The following is a 20,501-nucleotide window of genomic DNA, read 5'->3' on the forward strand; positions in this document are numbered from 1 at the left end:
GGAAACTCATCCAAATTGTATACTTTGCAGAGGAAGAATGATACCATAGTCAAGTCACTCAATCGACCATTCGTTGTTCCTGATTGGTATGAAATTTTGGCTTATGGGGAAGTCCCCTTTATATCCAAAGTCGATGTGGAAGCACCACTGAGAGAGTTGTGTCTCCCATGTGGGAGTTCCTCCGATTTGGTGAAGCGCCCACTTGTCATGTTCTATCTGCAACTTGCCATGCGGTACTTATCGAAAGGGGAAGATAATTATCATCTCCTCAGAAAGGGGAAAACGTCAGAGGGGCGTTCCTTGACGGAGCCCGCAAGACGAGTAAGAGTTGAACCGCCACAGGATGGAAGTCGTTATGACGAAATGGGGCATGTCGTCCCCCAGCAGCAGATTATCCAAAGTTGCGAGAGTAACCGTGGCTTCTGCGCAGGGGGGGAAAGCACCCAGGAGGAAAGCACACATGGGGAAAGCACGCAGGAGGAAATCACACAGGGTGAACACACACAGGGGAAAATCACACAGGGTGAACACACACATGGGGTATTCACCGAGACGGGAAAGACGAGCCAACTTGGAGCATCCTTCCAAACGGTAGCACATTGCACGAACCGTGACGCGAACGATGTGCTGTACCTCTACGTGCACAAAATGGTGAACCTGTCGAAGACGCACTTTGATAATATATCCATTTGCGTAAGGTTCACCAAAGACGAAAAGTATCACTACAGAGGTTTCACCCTGGAGGAGGAAAAAACATTCGATTTTTTTGTACACTCTAAGAGGACGTTAAATGAACTGAGGGAGGTAATATTAGAGGTGTGGAGAGACTCGATTGGGAAGGACAAAAGGAGGAGAGGTCAACAGAATGGGAATTATAACCATGAGGAGAGTAGAGACTGCATTGGTATAGTGAACATTCCCGTGGAAGATATTATCCAAAAGGAACAAGTGATGTGTTTGGAGAAACACTTGGAGATGACCCATCAGTTTTACGAAAATATGAACTTTATGTTTTGGGTCATTTTGGTGAGAGGGCAAAAAAACAGAGAAGAAAATGTGCGACAGTTTTGTGAGAAGTATATCGAAAGTTATGCCAATGAGAGGAATCATTATCTGTCGAATGGAGGTGACTACACCGATGAATCACTGATCAGTTCTGTCTTTGCTCCTTCGGGAGGAGAGCAGTCTGTGGGGAAGAAGTTCACCCTGTCGGATATGGACCCTCTGGGGGGGGAGGCAAAGTCATCCATGTCGATCAGTGAGCAGTACTTTATCTATGACTCGGAGAGCGTGCACAATAGGGAGTACTACGTGTACGAGTTACAGAGGGAAGTGTTGCAGAAGGACGTGCGTAGTAGTGTTCTGATCGCCAGCGTTATGGAGAGGGCCCGGAGGGGCGCGGCGAGGAACGAGCAAAGAAGCGACGATCGGAGAAGCTATGACGGAAGAAGTGATGAGGGAAGAAGCGATGAGGGAAGAAGCGATGAGGGAAGAAGCGAGGATCACGCTGAAGAGAGCGGCGGGAGGGTAAATGGCATCTACAGCGATATCGAGGAGGAGGAGGAGGAGTGGACGCAAAAAAGGGCGCTGCGGCAAACGAAGAGGGAGAGAGCAGCCAAAAGGAAAAAAGACCCAGCAGTCTACCTACGAATCGAATTCATCAAAGAAGAACTGCTTCTACGAGGAATGAAGGAACACACAGTCCACCTGATGATCACAGATATGAAAAAAAACACAACCAAAAAGAATGAAAAATATATTTTGAAAACACACGTTGAACAATATATTGACAAAATTTTCACCAAGTGGGAAAAATTAACAAATAAATTATTCATTCGAAATAAAAAGAAAATGCTCCTAAATGATGTGTGTGAATATTTGGACAGTCTGTACATTGACGATGATAGGTACATTAGCAAAGAAGAATTTTTCACTTTCTTTCAAGATGTTGGTATCGTTTTTGTGGACTCCACTGTATTCGATGAGTTGTGTTTACTGTTCTTTGACAAGGAAAGAAAAGAAATCTATTTCTCAGCATTCTCCTCCCTAATAATAAAAAGAGGAGTGGAGGAACTCAAAAATACTGTGTATGGGTACGACATTTTGTTGAAACTTTTTGGATCCTTTTACAAGAACCAGGTGACAATAGAGTTCCTAGAAAATGAACTAGTAAAAATTAATCTGCAAACAAAGAATTATTACTCAGGGAGGATTAAAAGGTATTTCTCTTCCGAGGCACTGTGCAGTTCATCCATTGATCAGGGTACTGCGGATGAAAATTTAGGACGTTTCTTAAAAGAGGAAGAAAATGTGTGTTCTTGCACCTCTTTGTTGTTTTTACACTCCATTAGGTTTATACTGACTAGGTTCAACAATAAGGATTTTTCCAATCAGGATTTATTTTTCCTGGTGAAGTACTTGTTGCAGACGCAGTGTAACTACTCTCGGACGGATGCACGTGTCCTCGTGAACGTTATCAAGGGTATTGAGTCCGTTAATTTGAGCTTCTTCCTGTCCCTCTACCATATGTATGTGCAGAAGCACGCCTCGGAGGAGGGCCTACAGGGAGATGCGCGTGTTGGGCGAAGCGAGCGCAGTGAGACATCTCCAGGAGGCGAACATGGGGAAGTGGAAGGAAAGCGCTTCCTCGTTTGTGACAACATGGGGGGAAGCACAGACGAGAGGATTGGTGACGGTATGGGGGGAAGCACAGACGAGAGGAATGATGACGGCATGGGGGGAAGCACAGGCGAGAGGATTGGTGACGGTATGGGGGGAAGCACAGACGAGAGGAATGGTGACGGCATGGGGGGAAGCACAGGCGAGAGGATTGGTGACAGTATGGGGGGAAACACAGGCGAGAGGATTGGTCACAGCATGGTCGTGTCTTCCCCCCGTGGATGGGCCCAGGCGGAAGATGGGGCACCCGACCAGGCAGGCGGTATATCTGGCCACGAAGTAGACCACGAAGTAGACCACCAAGCGGACCACGAAGTAGACCGCGAAGTAGACCACCAAGCGGACTACGAATATGTCCCCAAACATGAGCGCCGCGACGAGGGAGGGCAGGTGTCTCTCTTCATGCTGAAGAAAGGTGACAAGGAGGAAGCACTCCTCACGGGGGACCCCGATAAGAACAGTGAAATTATTCAGGGGAACTCCCCTGTGCAGGAGGAGAATACCCCCAGGGGGAAGGACCAAACGGATGCCCAAAATTATGATGGTGAGAAGGAACCTTGGGGGGAGATTCGTACTAGCATAACAAAGACGCAAACTAAGCGCAGCTTGGTAAATGGTTTAAACGATACGGGACGGAAGGACCAAACAGGTGCTCACATGACTGCAAGAAAAGCATCTAATGACGCACCCTTAAATGTAAAAAGGCAAAAACACATGAGCGTAACGAACACAACGTCTTTTTGCAACACCACAGATGAGAGGAAAAATAACAGTAGGTCAAGGAAAGATATAAGGAAGGGTTTCAAAAATATAGTCATAATTCTACATGGAAAAATTGTGAGTGGGCTTATAACTGTGGAATACATTTCGGAGTGTCTGTTTTGGTACTTTGGGAGAAGAAGGGGAAAGGATCATAATGATAAAGTTCAGTTACTGATGCTATTCGATATGTTGGGTCTTTACACGTCTTATGAGATTGCCCTGAAGGTACTGAATTGGTACGAAAGAGAGGTAATGCTAAACAGGGGAGGAGATAACCATCACGGTGTTGCTGCAAACGGGTTGGAAGCAACAGTGTGTGGGGGAAATCATTTTGAGGGACACAACCATGGGAACACCTCCCTGCTGCAGGACTTCACCACCATCAATCACGAGCATAACATAAAGAAGATTATGGAAAGGCACTACCTTAACGAACAAATCGGAGGAAATATATTTTCAGGTAGCACGCTTGAAGATTTTTTCGCTCTCCTAAAAGAAAAAGACATAGGCATAGACGCTTTCTCCAAAAAGAACATTTTCACGTACAGCGATTTTTACACAACAGTTGAGAATCTCAGTTTGGATTTCTCCAGAAATTATGTGCGCCTGTTGTTTTCTAATTTGCTAACCTACGACTTGACGTCCTTCACCAGCGTAAACAGCAAGCTAATTTTTTACGACTGCATGGAGGCTTATTGGCTGAACTGGAACAGAGCCCACTTTGAGTTCCACGGGGTGGAGGCGCACGCGGAGGGACACGCGGAGGGATATGCGGAGAGACATGCGGCGAGACACGCGGAGAGACATGCAGAGGCGCACGCAGATCAGAGCGAGAGGGCCCTCTTGGACAGCGTCAAGCAGAGGAGAAAAGAGCTAGCCATTTTTAAGAAGACAAACCAAGCGGAGACCCCAAACAAAGTCAGCTATATCCCCCACAAAAACAGATTAGTACTTGTGCGAGAAGAATGGGCCACTTCCGTGGAGAAGAATGTCCCAGGGAGGGATCCAACATCGGGGGGAACCCATACGTTGGAAACCCTCCCACTGTACAGTTTATTCTTTTACCTTTCCGAGAATGGCACCTTAAGAGGAGAAGAATTAATAAAGAACTATTTTTTTATGAACATGTTCAGGTGCGAAATGAACTCTGTAAATGTGGATGATTACGCGAATGATACTTACACATTTTACGATTTCTGGCAAATTTGCAAAGAGAAACGTGTGAGTAAGTCGGAGCGTAGTGATGATGACTCGTTTAGGGAGGACCTTCTAAGGCTGATAGTGGTCATAAATGGGGACCACCATAGTGGTAAGGAGGCAATCCGGAAGGGACACAGTGAAGGGGCTAACCCAAGTGGAGGGATATGTCCCACGGGTAGACCCACCATAACGAAGTCGCCCTCCTCACTTCAAACCCTATTGAAGGGAAAGACTTACCTATTTTCGAAGAATTTCAAAAAAAATCTGAGCATTTTGCGGCTGGCCGTGGAGGATCTTGGCAAGGGAATCGCCGAGGTTTCTCATTTCCCGCTGGGGTCATGCCTGGGACGGAGTCGTAGCGCATTAAGCCAAAGTGTCGTCAGTTTTAACGCCAATTGGAACAGAAGCGGTAGCTATGATGCTGCTTTGGGGAGACGAACGGGGAACACACACACGGAGGAGGAGCAGCAGCAGCAGGCACCACTTGTGCAGTTTCTCAAAAGGAATAAACATGTCGTAGAGCACATCCGGGAATTTTTTTACCTGTTTGTTTTTTGTTGCAAAGTGGCGAACAACGAGTCGGTGGATTTGTCCTTTCACGAGCAGGAGTGGATCTTCTATCGGGGGAAATTGAAGGCTCACTATTCACAGAGGGGGGAGAGAAGCGCGTCAGGATGCACCCCGTCAAAGGGGGAAAATAAACACACGTACGTACCTACTGATGGTGCTGTGAGAAGAAAGAAGGACAGAGTTAATCACTCCCCATTTCTATATAAGGAAGTACGCATATGCTGTGAGGAGAAGAAATTTACGAGCCAAGAGTACAAGGGGATGGTGTATCCATACCTCCTTCTACTTTGCGACTTGCTAAAAAAAATTGTTCACATTTATAAAGATGGACATGCTGCTTATGTGACGAAACGGTTTGTTCTTAATTATGAGGATAAAAATGCGAGGATAACTTTTTTGCATCGCGTGGAAAATATTATGACCAGGTCAGGCAGTTTTGATTCCAAAGAGTGGAACAAAATGTACAGCATATTTGAAGCGTTAGACATCAGAATTAGTGAGTTCCTTTTAAATCTGTGGAGCTGTCTAGAGGTGAATAATTACATAGTGAGACTCCCTAATGGAGTTACCCTTTTCAACGATTGTTTTAATACCATGTGGGATTTGATGAGGCCCAAGGGGAGTCGCCGTTCTTCCCTTTGGGGAGATCTACCTACAGGGAGGAAGAAGGACTCTCCAGGGAAGAGTATTACCCCCGTGGGGAGGAACAAAACGGATCGTGCTTCTAATGAATGGAACGAACTGTACGTAAAGAATGTCAAGTATGTGATTGTGTTCAACAAACTGGTGCTGTCCGATGTACGAGGGATCAATCGGAGGAGCCTACTTCACAGTAAGTACTTCACACAGGACAAAATCTTCACGAAGCACATGACGAATCTGTACGTGAGGGCATTATTTAATGAGTGCATTTTGGCAGGATTAAACATTAATCGATTGTTTGCACATATCGATAAAAAAGACTCCTTCATTTATGTCCTGTCCAAAAATTTTAATCATATTTTTTCTGAAGAAGACATGGCATTATTTGTGAAGAAGTACTCCTTCGTAGTGGATATGACATCTCTCCATTTGAGAAATTCCTGCCACAATTTTTTTTCCACCAAAAATTTTTTAAGTGACCTGTACAGGCAAGGTGAATACTACAATGCGGAATGGAAGGGAAAGTTGTTCAGGTTTTTTTTTAAAAATGAAAATGTATTTTTTTGCAAACATCATCAGCGTATTGTACATACCAATTTCGAACCAATGGATAAGCATCATTTGATGTCATGTGATAAGCTTAAAAACATTTTATCCTTGCATGGTTTGTTTCTTTCCTGGGCTGAGTTGTATGACTTTTTCCAGCCGCTGAACAAATTTTGCGTCATTTACGACTCTAAGAAGTTTGAGCTGCACGAGGCGGGGAAGCCGGGCCCCTACATCTTGAAGGCGTACATCAACCTGCCGAATTTGTTGCGCCTGGCTGGGGAGGCGGCACACAGGGGGGTGGAGCGGCACGGAGAGGGGGTAGAGCGGCAAAGAGAGGGAGTAGAGCGGCACAGAGAGGGGGTAGAGCGGCAAAGAGAGGAGGTAGAGCGGCAAAGAGAGGGAGTGGAGCGGCACAGAGAGGGGGAGGAACGACACGGAGAGGGGGAGGAGTACCCATCCCAAGACAACCGCAAGAGAGAAAAGGACGTGGAAAAATATGGATCAAAAAATAATTTTCACAAAAAAGACAGCTACACGGAAAAGATGCCCGCAAGTGACCCCCACTCGTCGCCTCCCCCCTTCAGAAGGCGGGTCCGATCGGAGAGGGTCCCCTCTAAAAAAGAACCACTCGGAAAGACAAGCCTAAGAGGGGAAAACGCAAAGGAGGAAAAACAAAAAAAAACACTTCTCCTTGACAGTGAAGCGGTGTGTACAAATTTAGCAAAAACGAAAGCGCTACCCAGGACATACTTCTACCACTTTCGTTTTAACAGCCTAACCATGGGAAGAATTTTATTTTTTTTTTTCATCAAGCTAGCCAATTTGAAGTCTAAAAGCGACCTCACACATGGGCAAATGTATTATGGGATCAAACGAGCAGGGAAAAAAGATATCGTAAAGAAAGAAATGAAAAATGCATGCCATCTGTTGCTCAACATGGAAGAAAATAAGTTAAACTCTATCATACCGGATGACTTTGTTTTGAAAAAAAAAGAGTTTCTAAATGGGGTTCATTTAAATTTATTTCTCCTCAGAGATAGATTAGACACCTTATTCGGAGAGGATCATTCCTCACCAATTCATGTGCATCAGTTTGTTAATTTTTTCGACACGGAGAAAGGTGCAGTCTCCTTTTCGAACTACAGATTTGTGTACAACTTTTCCTACGAGTGGGTAAATCGCATGCACATGAAGGATGAATATGTGAGCAGGGAGTACTGTGAAGCGTTGCTGGCAGAGTTTCGCCTACCCAGCGTGGTGGATGATAGCGATGGGGAGGAGAGAGAATCCCCTCTCAACGTGACAGAGGTGCACGAAGCGTCTGAGAAGGAATCCAATGTGAAGAAAAAAAAAGAAAATATTCAAAACGGAATGGAGGACGTGGCGCGGCATGAGAAGCTTCTATGGCGCAGCCTCCCGGAGAGAGACGCCACTCCGCGTGACGCATTAAAAGACAACCGAGAGGACCCCCACGTGAAGGACCCCCTTTGGAAAGACGAACTCGTGAAGATGTTCGAAAAGAACATAAAAGGAAAGTGGAAGAAAATACTCATGCCGATTTTTCACCGCAAGGAGTTCTATGCACATCGATTTAGGATTATAATAAAGGAGTTTACAGGGATGAAAAATTTTGTGCGCAAAATGGAAAGCGAAAAGTGGAGAGGGGGGGGGCCCAACGTGGGTAATAATTCCATCCACCCGAACACGCCCAGCCAGACGAACACGCTCAACCAGACGAACACGCCCAGCCAGACGAACCCTCCCATCTCACTCAGCTACTTCTGCTGCTTCGCCATGAAAGAAATTGTGATAGAAAATATCCTCACACAGAGTGCTATGTCGCTTGGAGGAGAAACAAAAAGAGGTGGCGATTCCTTGCATGTGAATTACCTCTTCGAGCACACCTTTTCGACCGTAAGGGAAAAAGACATAGTTACGCTGTTCGAACATAATAAAAAAATTTTCAAGTTGAGGCTGCTCTGGGAAGGAAGCATCATAGCTGAAGCAGATTTGCACATTCTGGAGATGTTTTCCATCATGAGGAATGAGGAAAAGAAGAGCCATAAGATTTTGTGTTTCATTCCAACCGGTTCGGATAATAAGAACATTATCTTTTTAGATGTAGACATGTATTATCAGCGGACGAAAATCGGTTCAGGTGATCCCATATTTGAAACTAGCCATAGAGTGGTTAGTCCCAATTTCTGCGCTGAACAGCTAGCCGAAGAGAGCCCCCATCAGGTGGACTTAGCAAAATTGAATTCTCCCACCATGTGTGCATCTGAAAAAGGAGCTTCTAACAAAAAGGAATTAATAAAAAGAACCCAGTCTGGAGTGAGCAACAATTGGAGCGGTGACAAATCGTCTCATCCTGCAGCTCATTGTGCAGCTCATTGTGCAGATCGTTATGCAGCTCATTACGCAGCTCATTCTACAGCCCATTGCACACATGGGGAAGATAACTGCACCTCGATGCACAGAAGGACGAATGGTACTCTCATTGACAGCCGGGAGAGAAGAGACGGATTGACGGCCTCACCTGTGGTGCCTCCACGGATTACAAACGGGATCACCCAAATGAATCGCCAGTGCAGCGGCGAATACGTTTTGTTGAGAAATGGCCAGGAGGTTCTTTTGGCAAGTCCGGGGGGAGGAAAAGTCAGACGTGGTGGCCACACGGATGAGGCGGAGGACACAGATGAGGCGGACGACGCGGATGAGACCAACTGTGCCGCGCCGAAGTCGATCATCCTGGTTGATGACATACTGGAAGGACACGCCTGCAGGGAAAACCCCAACAGGAAGCACAGCAGAAGGGCCGAGTACCAAATCAAAGATAAGGACAGAAATGTGAATCGATGGAAAAACGACACCAGCCACATCTACCTAACCGTTAACTGGGTAATCCTTCCAGCGCGCTTGATTAGAAAAATGCTTAACAGACTGAGCGGGAATGGAAATGCGGAACGGAGGGGGGACGACGTGTTTGTAGCTGTTTACGTGGAGGTGCATCAGAGGGTGGACCCCTCAGGTGGGAGTGACAGTAGAGGTAGTAGCGGCAGTAGAGGCGACGGGACATACGAGCTGCTCTCCAGGTCCATCCCGCAAATGGTCAGCTGGGAAGATGGGGACTCTTCCCCCAAGGGTAGCGATGAACGTTTGGAAAGTTCGTACGAAGGAGGCGGTGGGGAAGATGAAGACCAATTCGATAACGGTGCAGTGTGGAGACAGCGAAGCCGAGCGAACGGTACATCACCTGATGAAGGAAAAGCAGAAGGAGGTAGGGGAAACCTCGACCACGTAGCGATGAATCCCGGTGAGCAGACACACCCCTCAAGGGAAGAATCACAATCAGCAAGTATGCAACTACTGAAGGAGGAGGAGAAAAAAAAGAAAAGAAACCATTCGTCAGGTAAACGGTTAAGCATACACAACTTGAAGATAAAGCATAGGGAAGTTATCAAATCGGAGAGTAGCCCATACGTGGAGGGGAAGATAACTGTGAAGGCTCTAATATCACTGAATAACATTTCTGAGGATGTCACGATTGGAGAGCACTTCTTTAAGATAAAAAACATTTTACACGAAAATGAGGATGTTGTGTTTTGCTGGGAGAGTCTGTTTCATGGTGTTTATGGAGAGAATGCACTTTTTGAGAAGGAGGAAAAGGAAAGGAAAATGCTTCTGGACAGCTCAGATGTAAGGATGGGTTCTACTGAACGGGTTCTAATGAGAAATAAAACTCAAATAGTGAAACATCCCAAGGAGGAAGTTGAAAAGTTAGCAATCATGCCACAGCTATATGATGACAAAAGGGAGAATGAAACGATCATTGGGAAAAAATCCTCTATAGAAAAAAAAAAAAAAGGAAAATTCTATCGTACAGTTCGATAACGGAAATGCGGATGGAAGAGACGAAAAAGAACCCCGAGAAAAACATCTCATTGGTTATGTTTCATTCGAATATGAAATAAAAAGGACAGAAGATGAAAGGAATTACGAAAAGAGAGATTATTTTGCGATACCCAATTTTATCAAAATTTATTTTCTAAAAAAAAACAAAAATAATGATAATTTACTGAACGAAAAGAATGACATGTTCAGAAAAACAACTTTGGACAAATTATTTGGGGAAGTGTTGAGGAGAGTAAACTACAGGAAATATGTGAAGGTTGGCACTCTCTTGGATGCACTGAATTCTTCAGTTTACTCCAATTACATGGACTACGTTATCCGATTGTTTCGACATTATGTAGGAGCAGACACGTCTCTGTTCTTCCCTGTGGAAAATATTTTATTAATTTTAGCCTTAAGAAAATTGTCCTCTCATTTTTCCAACGTCATGATGCATTTATTTCGAGAAGTCCATCAGTCTAACGGAAGTGACAACTCCTTGGGTGTGGTCGAGTGGTCTCACTTCGTCAAGTGTATGTTGAAAGCGCAGTGTGGGTCCTCCAAAGGGGGAGGCGTAACAATAGGTAGAAGCACTAGGAGTGTTAAGCGTGAAAGGCTTGTAGGAGAGGCCAATCAGGGGACCCCTCATCATCAGCAACTCTATCATAAACGCAGCAAACGGGAAGGGAAAAAGAAGAATCTGTTTTTTTCAACATCATCTTGCGTTTCTTCCTTCTCTGCCTTCACCCAGGGATATACAGAATATGACACTTCTTCTACTGCCTCCTCAGTGGAGCAGCACCGGGAAGGAGAAGCTCCTTTACGAGTGACGCACAGGAGGATGAAGGGCGTAAATCCACTCAGTCAGCGAGACTGGTGTTTGTTGAACCACTGGGAAAAGTGGCACCTTCACAAAAACGGAAGGAGCTGTTTCTTCCTCTTGCTGTTCCTAAATGATATGATTATTTTTTACAGAGAAAATAAGCGCGCACTAAAGAGTGATAACCTGAACTTATCGCTACCCCACACGTGTGGTCGTTCCCAGGTGAAGAAGAAGAAGGAGTGCCCTCTGCATAGGTCGCACTATTTGAGTGGACTCGCAAGTGGTTTAACGAGCAGACGTGGACTTTCTAACGGGGTGATGTGCGGCCAGGTGGGACGTTCCCCGTGCGGCGGAAGCGCAGACAGAGACTGTTCGCAAAATTGGTTGCGCCATTGGGGTACCCACAAGGGAGACGCAAAGTATGCACCGCGGAATGCACCGCGGAATGCGCAGCCGCATCCACTAAAGACGTGCAGCCATGCCGGAAACCATCTCGAGTCTCTCGCTCGTCACGCACACAGAAGAAGAGCCACCCTGAGCAAAGACCACAGTAGTGATGGGTCCCCCGAAGAGATATACCGAAGAAGCACAAGTGCTGCCGATCTGCTTGCACGTGAGCAAAAGGGGAAAAGGAGGACCTCCATATATCATTACAACCTGTTAAGAGCTGAATCGAAGGTCCCTCCATTGAAGGACCCCAATGATGAGGAATGCACAAATGGTGCGAACGCATCTACAGTGCTAGGTAGGAACCTCCACAGGGATCACAAATCGAATCAGCTATTTTTCGTCCAAGGTAGAAATGAAGATGTGGTCATGAAAATGGACAGAACGAACCTAGGAAAGGTTGACCCTTCTCCGTATAGACTTTACGTGAAGGTGAAGAAATTACTCAACGCGGTGACGTTAGTCAAGCAAAGGATGGCAATGTCGTTTCAAGTAGTGTTGAGCAATTACGACTGGATAAAATCGGGTCATATGCTCCCCTATTTTGTAAGCCCCCAAGATAGCTATATAATAAATAAAATTCAGGCGGTAAGCAGGCCCCTTTTGAATGACCCCCACTCGGGTATCAACACGGCAGTTGTTTTGGCACTTCCAACCCGAGCGGAAATGAGCAGAGTTTCCAACGCGACGAGTGCAGCGAGTGCAGCGAACGGAGAGAACGCATCGAACGGAGAGAACTCAGCGAACGCAGCGAACCTTCCGGACCTTCTACTCAAGGCGAACACGAAAGGGGAGTCATCTTATGGTCTCTTGAAAATGTGCTTGAGGAACTTGTCTCTACAGATATGCTTTTATGATGTGCCATTTTGGAGCGACTCCTTGTCGGAAGAGTCACATGCCAATGACGAAGCCCTGGGGTGTAGCCTCTACCCGGGGGGTGGCCTCTACCCGGAGGGGCAACACGAGGGCAGGATGACGAGGATGACGAGGAAGACGCTCGTTGCCAGCACGTTCATTCCGCTAACTGTTCTTTTGAAAAAGCATAAGACCAAAGTTAGGGCGCCCCTGGTCAGCTCCCCATTCTGCAGCAGTCCAGGAAGACGAAGCGACATGGAGGTGGAAATTCTCCTCAAGTACGACAGGGTCGACACAAGCGAGGTGCACCAAAAAAGGGACACACACAGGGGTGGGAAAAACGACGTTCAGAAAATTGTGCAGAAAATTGGGCAGAAAAATTGGCAGAAAATTGGGCAGACGAAATTCACCCAGGTACGACCCACGCAGGAGCAATCCAAGTTGCTCAAGTCCAAGCTGGAGACGTTCGCGAATGGGAACATCCATGGGAAGGAGAGTCCACATGAATACGGCATCGTGACTGACGGCCTAAATATCGACTCGTCCGTAGAAACGCAATCGGGGCTCCGCCTAAGTGACGACTTTGATCTGGCGGGGAGACACGACTCGGTTGACTTCTCTAATATTCCCCTGCTGACCCTTCCCAAAATCCCCCCGCCCATATCGTAGGGCACCCATTCGGTAGCGGGGGGTTTCTTCCACCTCACGAGTTAGATGATTTTCTTCCACCTCACGAGTTAGATGATTTTCTTCCACCTCACGAGTTAGATGATTTTCTTCCACCTCACGAGTTAGATGTTTTTCTTCCACCTTACGAGCTACACGTTTTTCATTCTTCCCACTTTGTTGCTGAGTCGACTGGAGGGACGCGCAGCGATATTGGCGTCACCATTCGCGTCACCATTCGCGTCACCATTCGCGGCATCATTCAAGCCATTTGTTTGGGGCAGTTTTTTCCTCCCCCCTCTCCTCCACCTCATAAAAATATATTTGCCTTTTTGTTTTTGCTTGAACAGTGCTGCCTTATACATAGTGCAAATTTGTTTGTTCGCCTCATTCGTTGGGGTGTTCTTGCCTCCACATGGTTTTGCCTCCACATGGTTTTGCTGCCACGTGGTTTTGCTTCCACATGGTTTTGCTTCCACCCATTTTTGCTTCCACCCATTTTTGCTGCCACCCATTTTTGCTGCCACCCATTTTTGCTGCCGCCCATTTTTTCTTTTTTTGTGCCTCTTTGTCACCTCGCACATGGTCAATTTTTAATTTCGCGTGGAGTGTCTGCGAGGAGGGCGTCGATTATTTCGCCCCTTGGCCAGCTGCACTCCAACTGTGCGGACTCTTCTTAACAGTTTGCTTCGGAGCATCCCCACCCATGAACCCCTTTCAATCGTTAAACTTAGCTGTGTTGGTCATCCCCTTTGAGGGGAAAAAGACGACTCCGTTTCCTTCCTCGCTGTACTAACAGGGATGCAAATGCACCCCGTTGTTAGCACGTTCCAGCAAAAGGGGAGCAGTCCCCAATTTTGCAAAAACATATGGGGTGAAAATTTCGCTTCATTTGTATCCATGCCTTCCCTACATGTGCACTTGAGTCTATCCAACCAAATGGTATCACCCCGCTTGGATGATCCACCTGTCCCAATTGTGCATAACTTCAGTTGAGCATTCTGGACTTCCCACGAGTTTATTCTTATCTTTTCTTTTCGATAGCTTGATCACATTCCCCATGGGAGGCAACTCTTCTATCATGTTAGTTCTGATTGGAAAGTGGGTTTTTCTTCCAAACAGGTCGCCTCGTGAGCGATAAACTTCACCTCCTACACAGAGCCGCTAGCATATATGCCAACCTACCTCCTATCTTCCCTGTATTCATGAAGCATATTCTGATGGTCCCTCCTTCTGCCCTTCATTTTCTCAGTAACCGAATCGATAACTTTTCTCATTTGATCCTTCCTGTCCTCCGAGAGATGCTCCTCATTATGACAGTAAACACACTCATACGATCTTCGCCTGCACGTTCCCTTCATGTGGCCAACACAGGGGTAGCATATTCCCTTATAGTGCAGTAGCTTCGATGGATGGTACGAGGAGTGAATATCTGCATGCTCTCTATTGTGGCAATTTGGGCACCGGTTCCTCTTTAAGCATCCATTATTTCCCGAGAAGAAGAAAGTACACGGGTGACAGACTCCCCTATCGTGAGCATCTAGTTCTCTGTAGCCGACCTGTTTGACGTAATGGAAATGCTTCCCTGCCTCACGGTTGACTTTGTTGCGGTCCCCTTTGGGGGGCTCCTCTTCGGAAATCTCCTCTTTGGTGGTGTCCCCCTTGGAGAGCTCCTTTTTTGCGGACTCTCCTTTCCCGTGTGTCGCATCTCCCGCGTTTTTTCTATCTCCTCTTTCCCAACTCATCTCCCCTGCGTGTGACTCGTTGTGGCAGTACACACACGCGTGCATGGGTCTAGTGCATTCCCCCTTGAAATAATTCGCACACGGAACGCACAATTTTTTAACGTGTAAAAGCCGAGAGGGATGAAACAACGTGTGGGGATTTCTATGATCTTCGTGATGACAATTTAGGCACCTTTTCCCATTTGAGCATCCATAAAAACCTATAAAATAGTACACGCATGGATGGCAGGCTCCTTTCTCATGTCGACTCAAGATACTGCGACGAACAGATAAATTGTAGGTCCCTTGTCTAATAGGTTCCTGTTTCCTGCGCCAAGATTTGACCTCTTCCTTGTCTGTGAGTAGTGCTCTGTTTTTTGATTCTCCTGGGTCGGGGGAGTCCGTGCGGTGTCTAGTATTACGGTGGGTAGTATTACGGTGGCTAGTATTGCGGTGGCTAGTATTGCGATGCCTAGTGTTGCGGTGGCTAGCATTGCTGTGGCTAGCATCGCTGTGGCTAGCATCACTTTGGCTCTCGGACAGTTGGCTGCTTCCACTGCTCAAGGCGGATTCGCCTGCGCGGGGGGCGCGCGAACGTGAATGCGAGCTGCGACGGTTGCGATGGTTGAGACGGTTGTGATGGTTGAGACGGCTGTGATGGTTGAGACGGCTGTGATGGTTGAGACGGCTGTGATGGTCGAGACGGTTGTGATGGTTGACACCGTTGCGATGGTTTACACCGTTGCTGTCGATGCGGTGGTTCCGTTCGTGTCGACTGCATAATTGGCTGCTTCTTCCGCTGCTGGCGCGCTCAGGAGAGGAATACCTCCTGATGTGTCTCACCTCACGGTACCTGCCATTTGGCATTCCTTTGCCCAAAGTTACGTCCTTCATGGAGCGCCAATTATCATCTTCGGTAATTCCCTTAGTTTTTCTGATTACAGTTTTCGGGGCTCTTCTATCTGTTGCTTCTTTTTCCTCCTTTGTCGAAATGGGGTTACCATTGCTGGTATATTTATCCCCCCCTCTACAAGGCAACGTACCATTTGTGCATCCCACCTTGGAATCCTCTCCCTCATCTTCAGTTTTACTGGAGAGGGGAACTCTCTCCTCATGCTGTGGTTCATTTGGCGTAATTGATTTTTTATCAGAATCGGATAAATCACTTTTATTTCTTCTCTTCGAATTCATTTTTGTACATATTTCAGATGGAGAGCGCTGATCTTTGACGAGTTTTTGTTTCGATGCGAGTGTGGAGAGACTTGAGGTGCGTGTTTTGTTTTTTGACTCCAATGAGGATAGACTTGAACTGCGTAACTTTCCCTTTGGCTTCACAGCGGATCGATTTGAGCTGCGCCACTGCCGTTTCGATACCGAAGTGGATTGACTCGATATACTCCCTTTGCGGGCTCTCCCCTTAGCCATTCTTTCCATGTCCCTTCTGTGTGACTCGTCATGACAGTAGGCACACTGATCCATTTCTCTTGGAGTCCCCGTTTGATTATGTCGACAAGTGCCCCTAAAATAGTCTACACAAGGCTTACACTTTTTTATTCTGTGTAGCATTTTGTAATGGCACAAATAGCTGGACGAATTGCGGTGCTCCTCATGATGGCAGTTCCTACAGTGGATAGAGTAGCTGCACCCACTAGAAAAATAAAACGCACACGGAATGCACCTGCACGCATTGTGTTCCTCTATGGAGTACGCTCCTGTTAACTCTCCTGTCATCATTCTTTGTTTCCTCCACGTTTTTCCCGCCACTTGGTTCCAATTGGCATGGCCGCTCCTGGGATTGCCCCTGTCATAGCCCCGCACGTCGCCCCGCACGTCGCGCCGCACGTCACCCCTAACATCTCTGCTAATATCTCTGCTAATATTTCTGCTAATATCTTTGCTAATATTTCTGCTAATATTTCTGCTAATATTTCTGCTAATATTTCTGCTGACACCTCCGCTAACACCTCCGCTAACACCTCTGCTAACACCTCCGCTAGCACCTCCGCTAACACCTCCGCTAACCCTCCTCGGTCGCTGCGCATTATGCGTTGGCACGTCCTGAATAATTTTCACTCTGCTGCTGGCCTCCTCAATTTCGATGTCCTCCTCGCCCTGGCCCTCATCATGAAAGTTGCGAATGTCGTCCAGGGCCAATTTGCTCAAACTGTGGAGATCGTTCAAATGATATTTTGTTTCCTGCGTGGTCAGGGAGTCCACCCGTTTGTTGCTCTGACTTGTGCAGGTGAAGGGGGCCTTTCCGAGGTAGCCATCTCCTCCCTCGTTGTTGCTGCATTTTTCTACATTTGTGGAGGCGCTGCTTTCTCCGCAGTTGTATTCGTTCCCGAAATGGCTTCCCAGGTGGCTTCCAAGATGGCCTTCCAGGTGGCTTCCAGGATGACCTTCCTGATGGCTTCCAAGATGGTCTTTTTGGTGACTTCCAAGATGGCCTTCTTGGTGACTTCCAAGATGGTCTTTTTGGTGACTTCCCACGTGACTTCCATAATGGCTGTCCCCATTTTGCTGCCTACAAATGCGTTCATCCTCCGCTTTCATCTCATGACCGTGCGGATTGGTTGTCCCTTCCTCCACAGTACCGTTACAGCCATCCTTACTTCTAGATTCCTCCTCCAATGCATTGTCCCCTGCGATATTTTCAGAATTCATGTACGATTTTGCAGTTATCTGACTTTTACTTTCCCCTTTTACGTCCACCTCTCTGTATTGCACAACCTGGGAAGAGGAGGTGTTCTTCGTCTTATGGTGCAAATGTTTATACATATTTTGTTCTTCCTCTCCTTTCGAAAAGTCCGCTTCATCGTATACGGTTAGAGGTCTCTTTCTCCTGTAGCCTGTGCTATCGCATATCTGATGTGTGCCAAGGTCACTCGGGTTGTCTGTGTACTTCCTGGAAACATACTTTGCATTTCTATATTCTTCATCCTTCTTATAAAATGATGAGATATCCTTGTCACACAAATTATTTCCTACGTGATGTGCGTGTTGTCTGCTATAACTTCTGAGTGTTGTTCCCATTTTTGTGTCGTTTTTTTTCTCTGTATGGTCCCTTCTGTGCAACCTTGTTCTACCTGTGTGTGCATTTCTGCTGTGACTTCTTGAGTGTGCATATCTTTTGGAGGATTCACTTACATGTGTTGTTCTCTTGCGTGCATCCTTTTTTCTTTCACTGCTTGGGGAATCCACGTTGAGGGGGCGGGAGTGTATCCCCGCACTGCTGCGCATTCGGTGACTGCTTCGATGTTCCTGTCGATCCGTGATCAGGTTAGAGTTGTGGGAACCGAAGGTAGGCTCCGCGATTATAGACACCGAATCTGCCACGTTGGCCAGGCCATCCACAACATCTGCTGGTGCCGCTTTCCCTGGTTGATGTTCGTCGGAAAATTCACCCCTCAAAGACGTTGCGCATACACCCAAGACGTTCTTCATTTTGACACCGTAGGATATATGGTCCGTGTCGTGACAATAAGCGCTGTCCGCCTCGCAGGGGCACTTCTCCTCGTTAATGTGTGGACACACTTGGCACAGGTTCCTGTCATGTAGGTAAGTCATAAAGTACAAACTTGAGTTTTTTTTTTTGTGCACCTCGTTGTGGCAGTCTGGGCAGTTGCCATTATTCACGCAGCTGGCTTGCGTATCCCCCAGAAGGAAGTAACTCCTACATGGTCTCTTCCCCTGTGTATCGCACTCAACACACCTTTCCACCGTGTTTCGCGTCCCTTCAGTCCCATTGTCTCCACCTTCTTCGACATTGCCTCCCCCCTGAATGTCATCATACATGCTCATGAGTTCCTTATCCATGGTAACAAAAAGGTTGCGATCAAAGATGCTGCTCTTCCCCTGTTGGAGACTATAAAGCAACTCTTTCGTAATCACATCAGTGTGTTTTTTCTTTTCGTACAGATCATTCAACGTGCGAAAATATGAATCTCGTACTTTCGAAGGTAGGTGCTCAACGGAATGGCAAAAATGACACTCATTTTGGAGGAAACAAAAACCATCTCTAGATAAGTATGAACAGACTTTACATTTATTTCTCATGTGTAACATTTTATGAGGATGTAAAACAGAGTTCTTATCTGTGTGACTGTAATGATGGCACCATTTGCATTTAATGCCGTTACTACACAAACAGTTGGGGCTGCTAAATTTGAAGCAAGGGACACATAAGCCATATATGTGTAAAAACTTCTGAGTAATAAACAGAATAATTTCTTCTTCTTCATTTAAGTGAAAAATATCCATTAACGAATTTGTGATGGTACGTCCTTTCGCTCCATAGAGGTCATTAAAATTGGCTAGAACGCTATTTCTATGTTCCCCTAATTGTGAATATTCTTTCAGTTCACATAGCTTTGATATTTTGGTAGTGTCATTTGTTCCTTCTAGGGGTGCTATACTAAGGGAAGGGTTTTTCCCTCTGTAGGAGGAGCGTCTTCCTCGGTGTGGGCTTCTTCCTCGGTGAGGACTTCTTCCTCGGTGTGGGCTTCTTCCTCGGTGTGGACTTCTTCCTCCATGAGGGGGTCTTCCCCCCCCTGGGTGGAGCCTTCTTCCGTTGTACAGATTTCTCCCTTCCCACTGTGTGCTAATCCGTTCAGCAGCAGGGTTGACCAGTTCACCCCCCCCATCGCTCCTCTTCGCAGCGGTATCCATCATTTGCACCTCCCCCTCGGAGCCCATATCACATTTTGCGAATTCGTCCGAGAGGCATTGTCCCTCCATCGTTTGGCGAACTCTCTAAAAAGGTCCTGTGTGCTCCTGGCCAAGTTAGAAAAAATCTCAAATCTGCATAAACGTTTTATCAACTACAGGGTGTGAGGGGTTAAAAAAAAAAGGTATACTCGCTTGCGGGTCAGGAGGATTTTTTTTTTTTTTCTTCCACTGGTTTTTTATGCGCATGTGCGAAGGCACTTCTTTCGAGTGATTCCTCCTACTTAAACGCGCACGGCGGCACAGAGACGAGAACAGCTCGCGCCCTTCCCGCCGCGCTGGATACACAGAAAAGTGCTGTTTCCAAGTGCAGAGGTGAAGAAATGCACGTAGCTGAAAAACTACACAACTGCGTGGGGAATAATGCCCTCTTCGCAACAACGTTCCGGCTACGCGTGAAGTGGAGAATTTTTGCAAGGCCTCCCCTCTCGTGTTGGAAGTTACGCAAGGAAGGCACTAAAATGGGGGTAACAAATTTGTGGGTACGCAAAAATGTGGGTATGCAAAAATGTGGTATACAAAATTGTGGTATACAAAAATGTGAGTGCGAAAAAATATGGGTATGCAAAAATGTGAGTGCGAAAAAATGTGAATGCGAACAAATGTGGGTACGCTAAAATGTGGGTACGCTAAAATGTTGGTGCGCAAAAATGTAGGTACGCAAAAATGTAGGTACGCAAAAATGTAGGTACGCAAAAATGCAGGTACGCAAAAATGTAGGTATGCGAAAACGCAAAATGCGCGATGGGAAAAGTGCCCTTCCCTTAATGCACAAATTGCAAGAACAGGCATTGCGAATCGCTGGCTCGCATACCATTTCTGCCCCAGAATCTTCACCTGCGGTTTTGCACAACTTGGAAGGTACAGCGCACAGCAACTTTGCATCTCTTTTGGTTTTCAAATTATGACAGCAATTTCCACCTCCCTGCTTACATTTCCGCTTGCCTCTCCTCTCACGCGTTAGA

The 20,501-nt window shown here is 46.6% G+C and overlaps 2 protein-coding genes across 2 annotated transcripts; one reads left to right on the forward strand and one right to left on the reverse strand.

Annotated features, from left to right (window-relative positions):
• Positions 1-363: 363 nt before the first annotated feature.
• Positions 364-13,090, forward strand: PCYB_103680 (hypothetical protein; the record flags this gene model as incomplete). The annotated part of the gene is made up of 10 exons (XM_004222917.1): positions 364-6,720; positions 6,987-7,019; positions 7,339-8,736; positions 8,792-8,932; positions 8,980-9,621; positions 9,844-10,296; positions 10,499-10,827; positions 11,048-11,126; positions 11,942-12,092; positions 12,126-13,090. 2 exons carry the CDS (start codon positions 364-366, stop codon positions 7,017-7,019), a joined length of 6,390 nt encoding a protein of 2,129 aa, XP_004222965.1. The 3' UTR covers positions 7,339-8,736; positions 8,792-8,932; positions 8,980-9,621; positions 9,844-10,296; positions 10,499-10,827; positions 11,048-11,126; positions 11,942-12,092; positions 12,126-13,090.
• Positions 13,091-14,268: 1,178 nt separating this feature from the next.
• PCYB_103690 (hypothetical protein) lies at positions 14,269-19,548 on the reverse strand (the record flags this gene model as incomplete). The annotated part of the gene is made up of 4 exons (XM_004222918.1): positions 14,269-14,809; positions 16,358-17,040; positions 17,302-19,148; positions 19,446-19,548. 4 exons carry the CDS (start codon positions 19,546-19,548, stop codon positions 14,269-14,271), a joined length of 3,174 nt encoding a protein of 1,057 aa, XP_004222966.1.
• Positions 19,549-20,501: the final 953 nt, after the last annotated feature.

This window comes from Plasmodium cynomolgi, chromosome 10 (genome assembly GCF_000321355.1).
Source record: "Plasmodium cynomolgi strain B DNA, chromosome 10, whole genome shotgun sequence".
NCBI lineage: Eukaryota > Apicomplexa > Aconoidasida > Haemosporida > Plasmodiidae > Plasmodium > Plasmodium cynomolgi.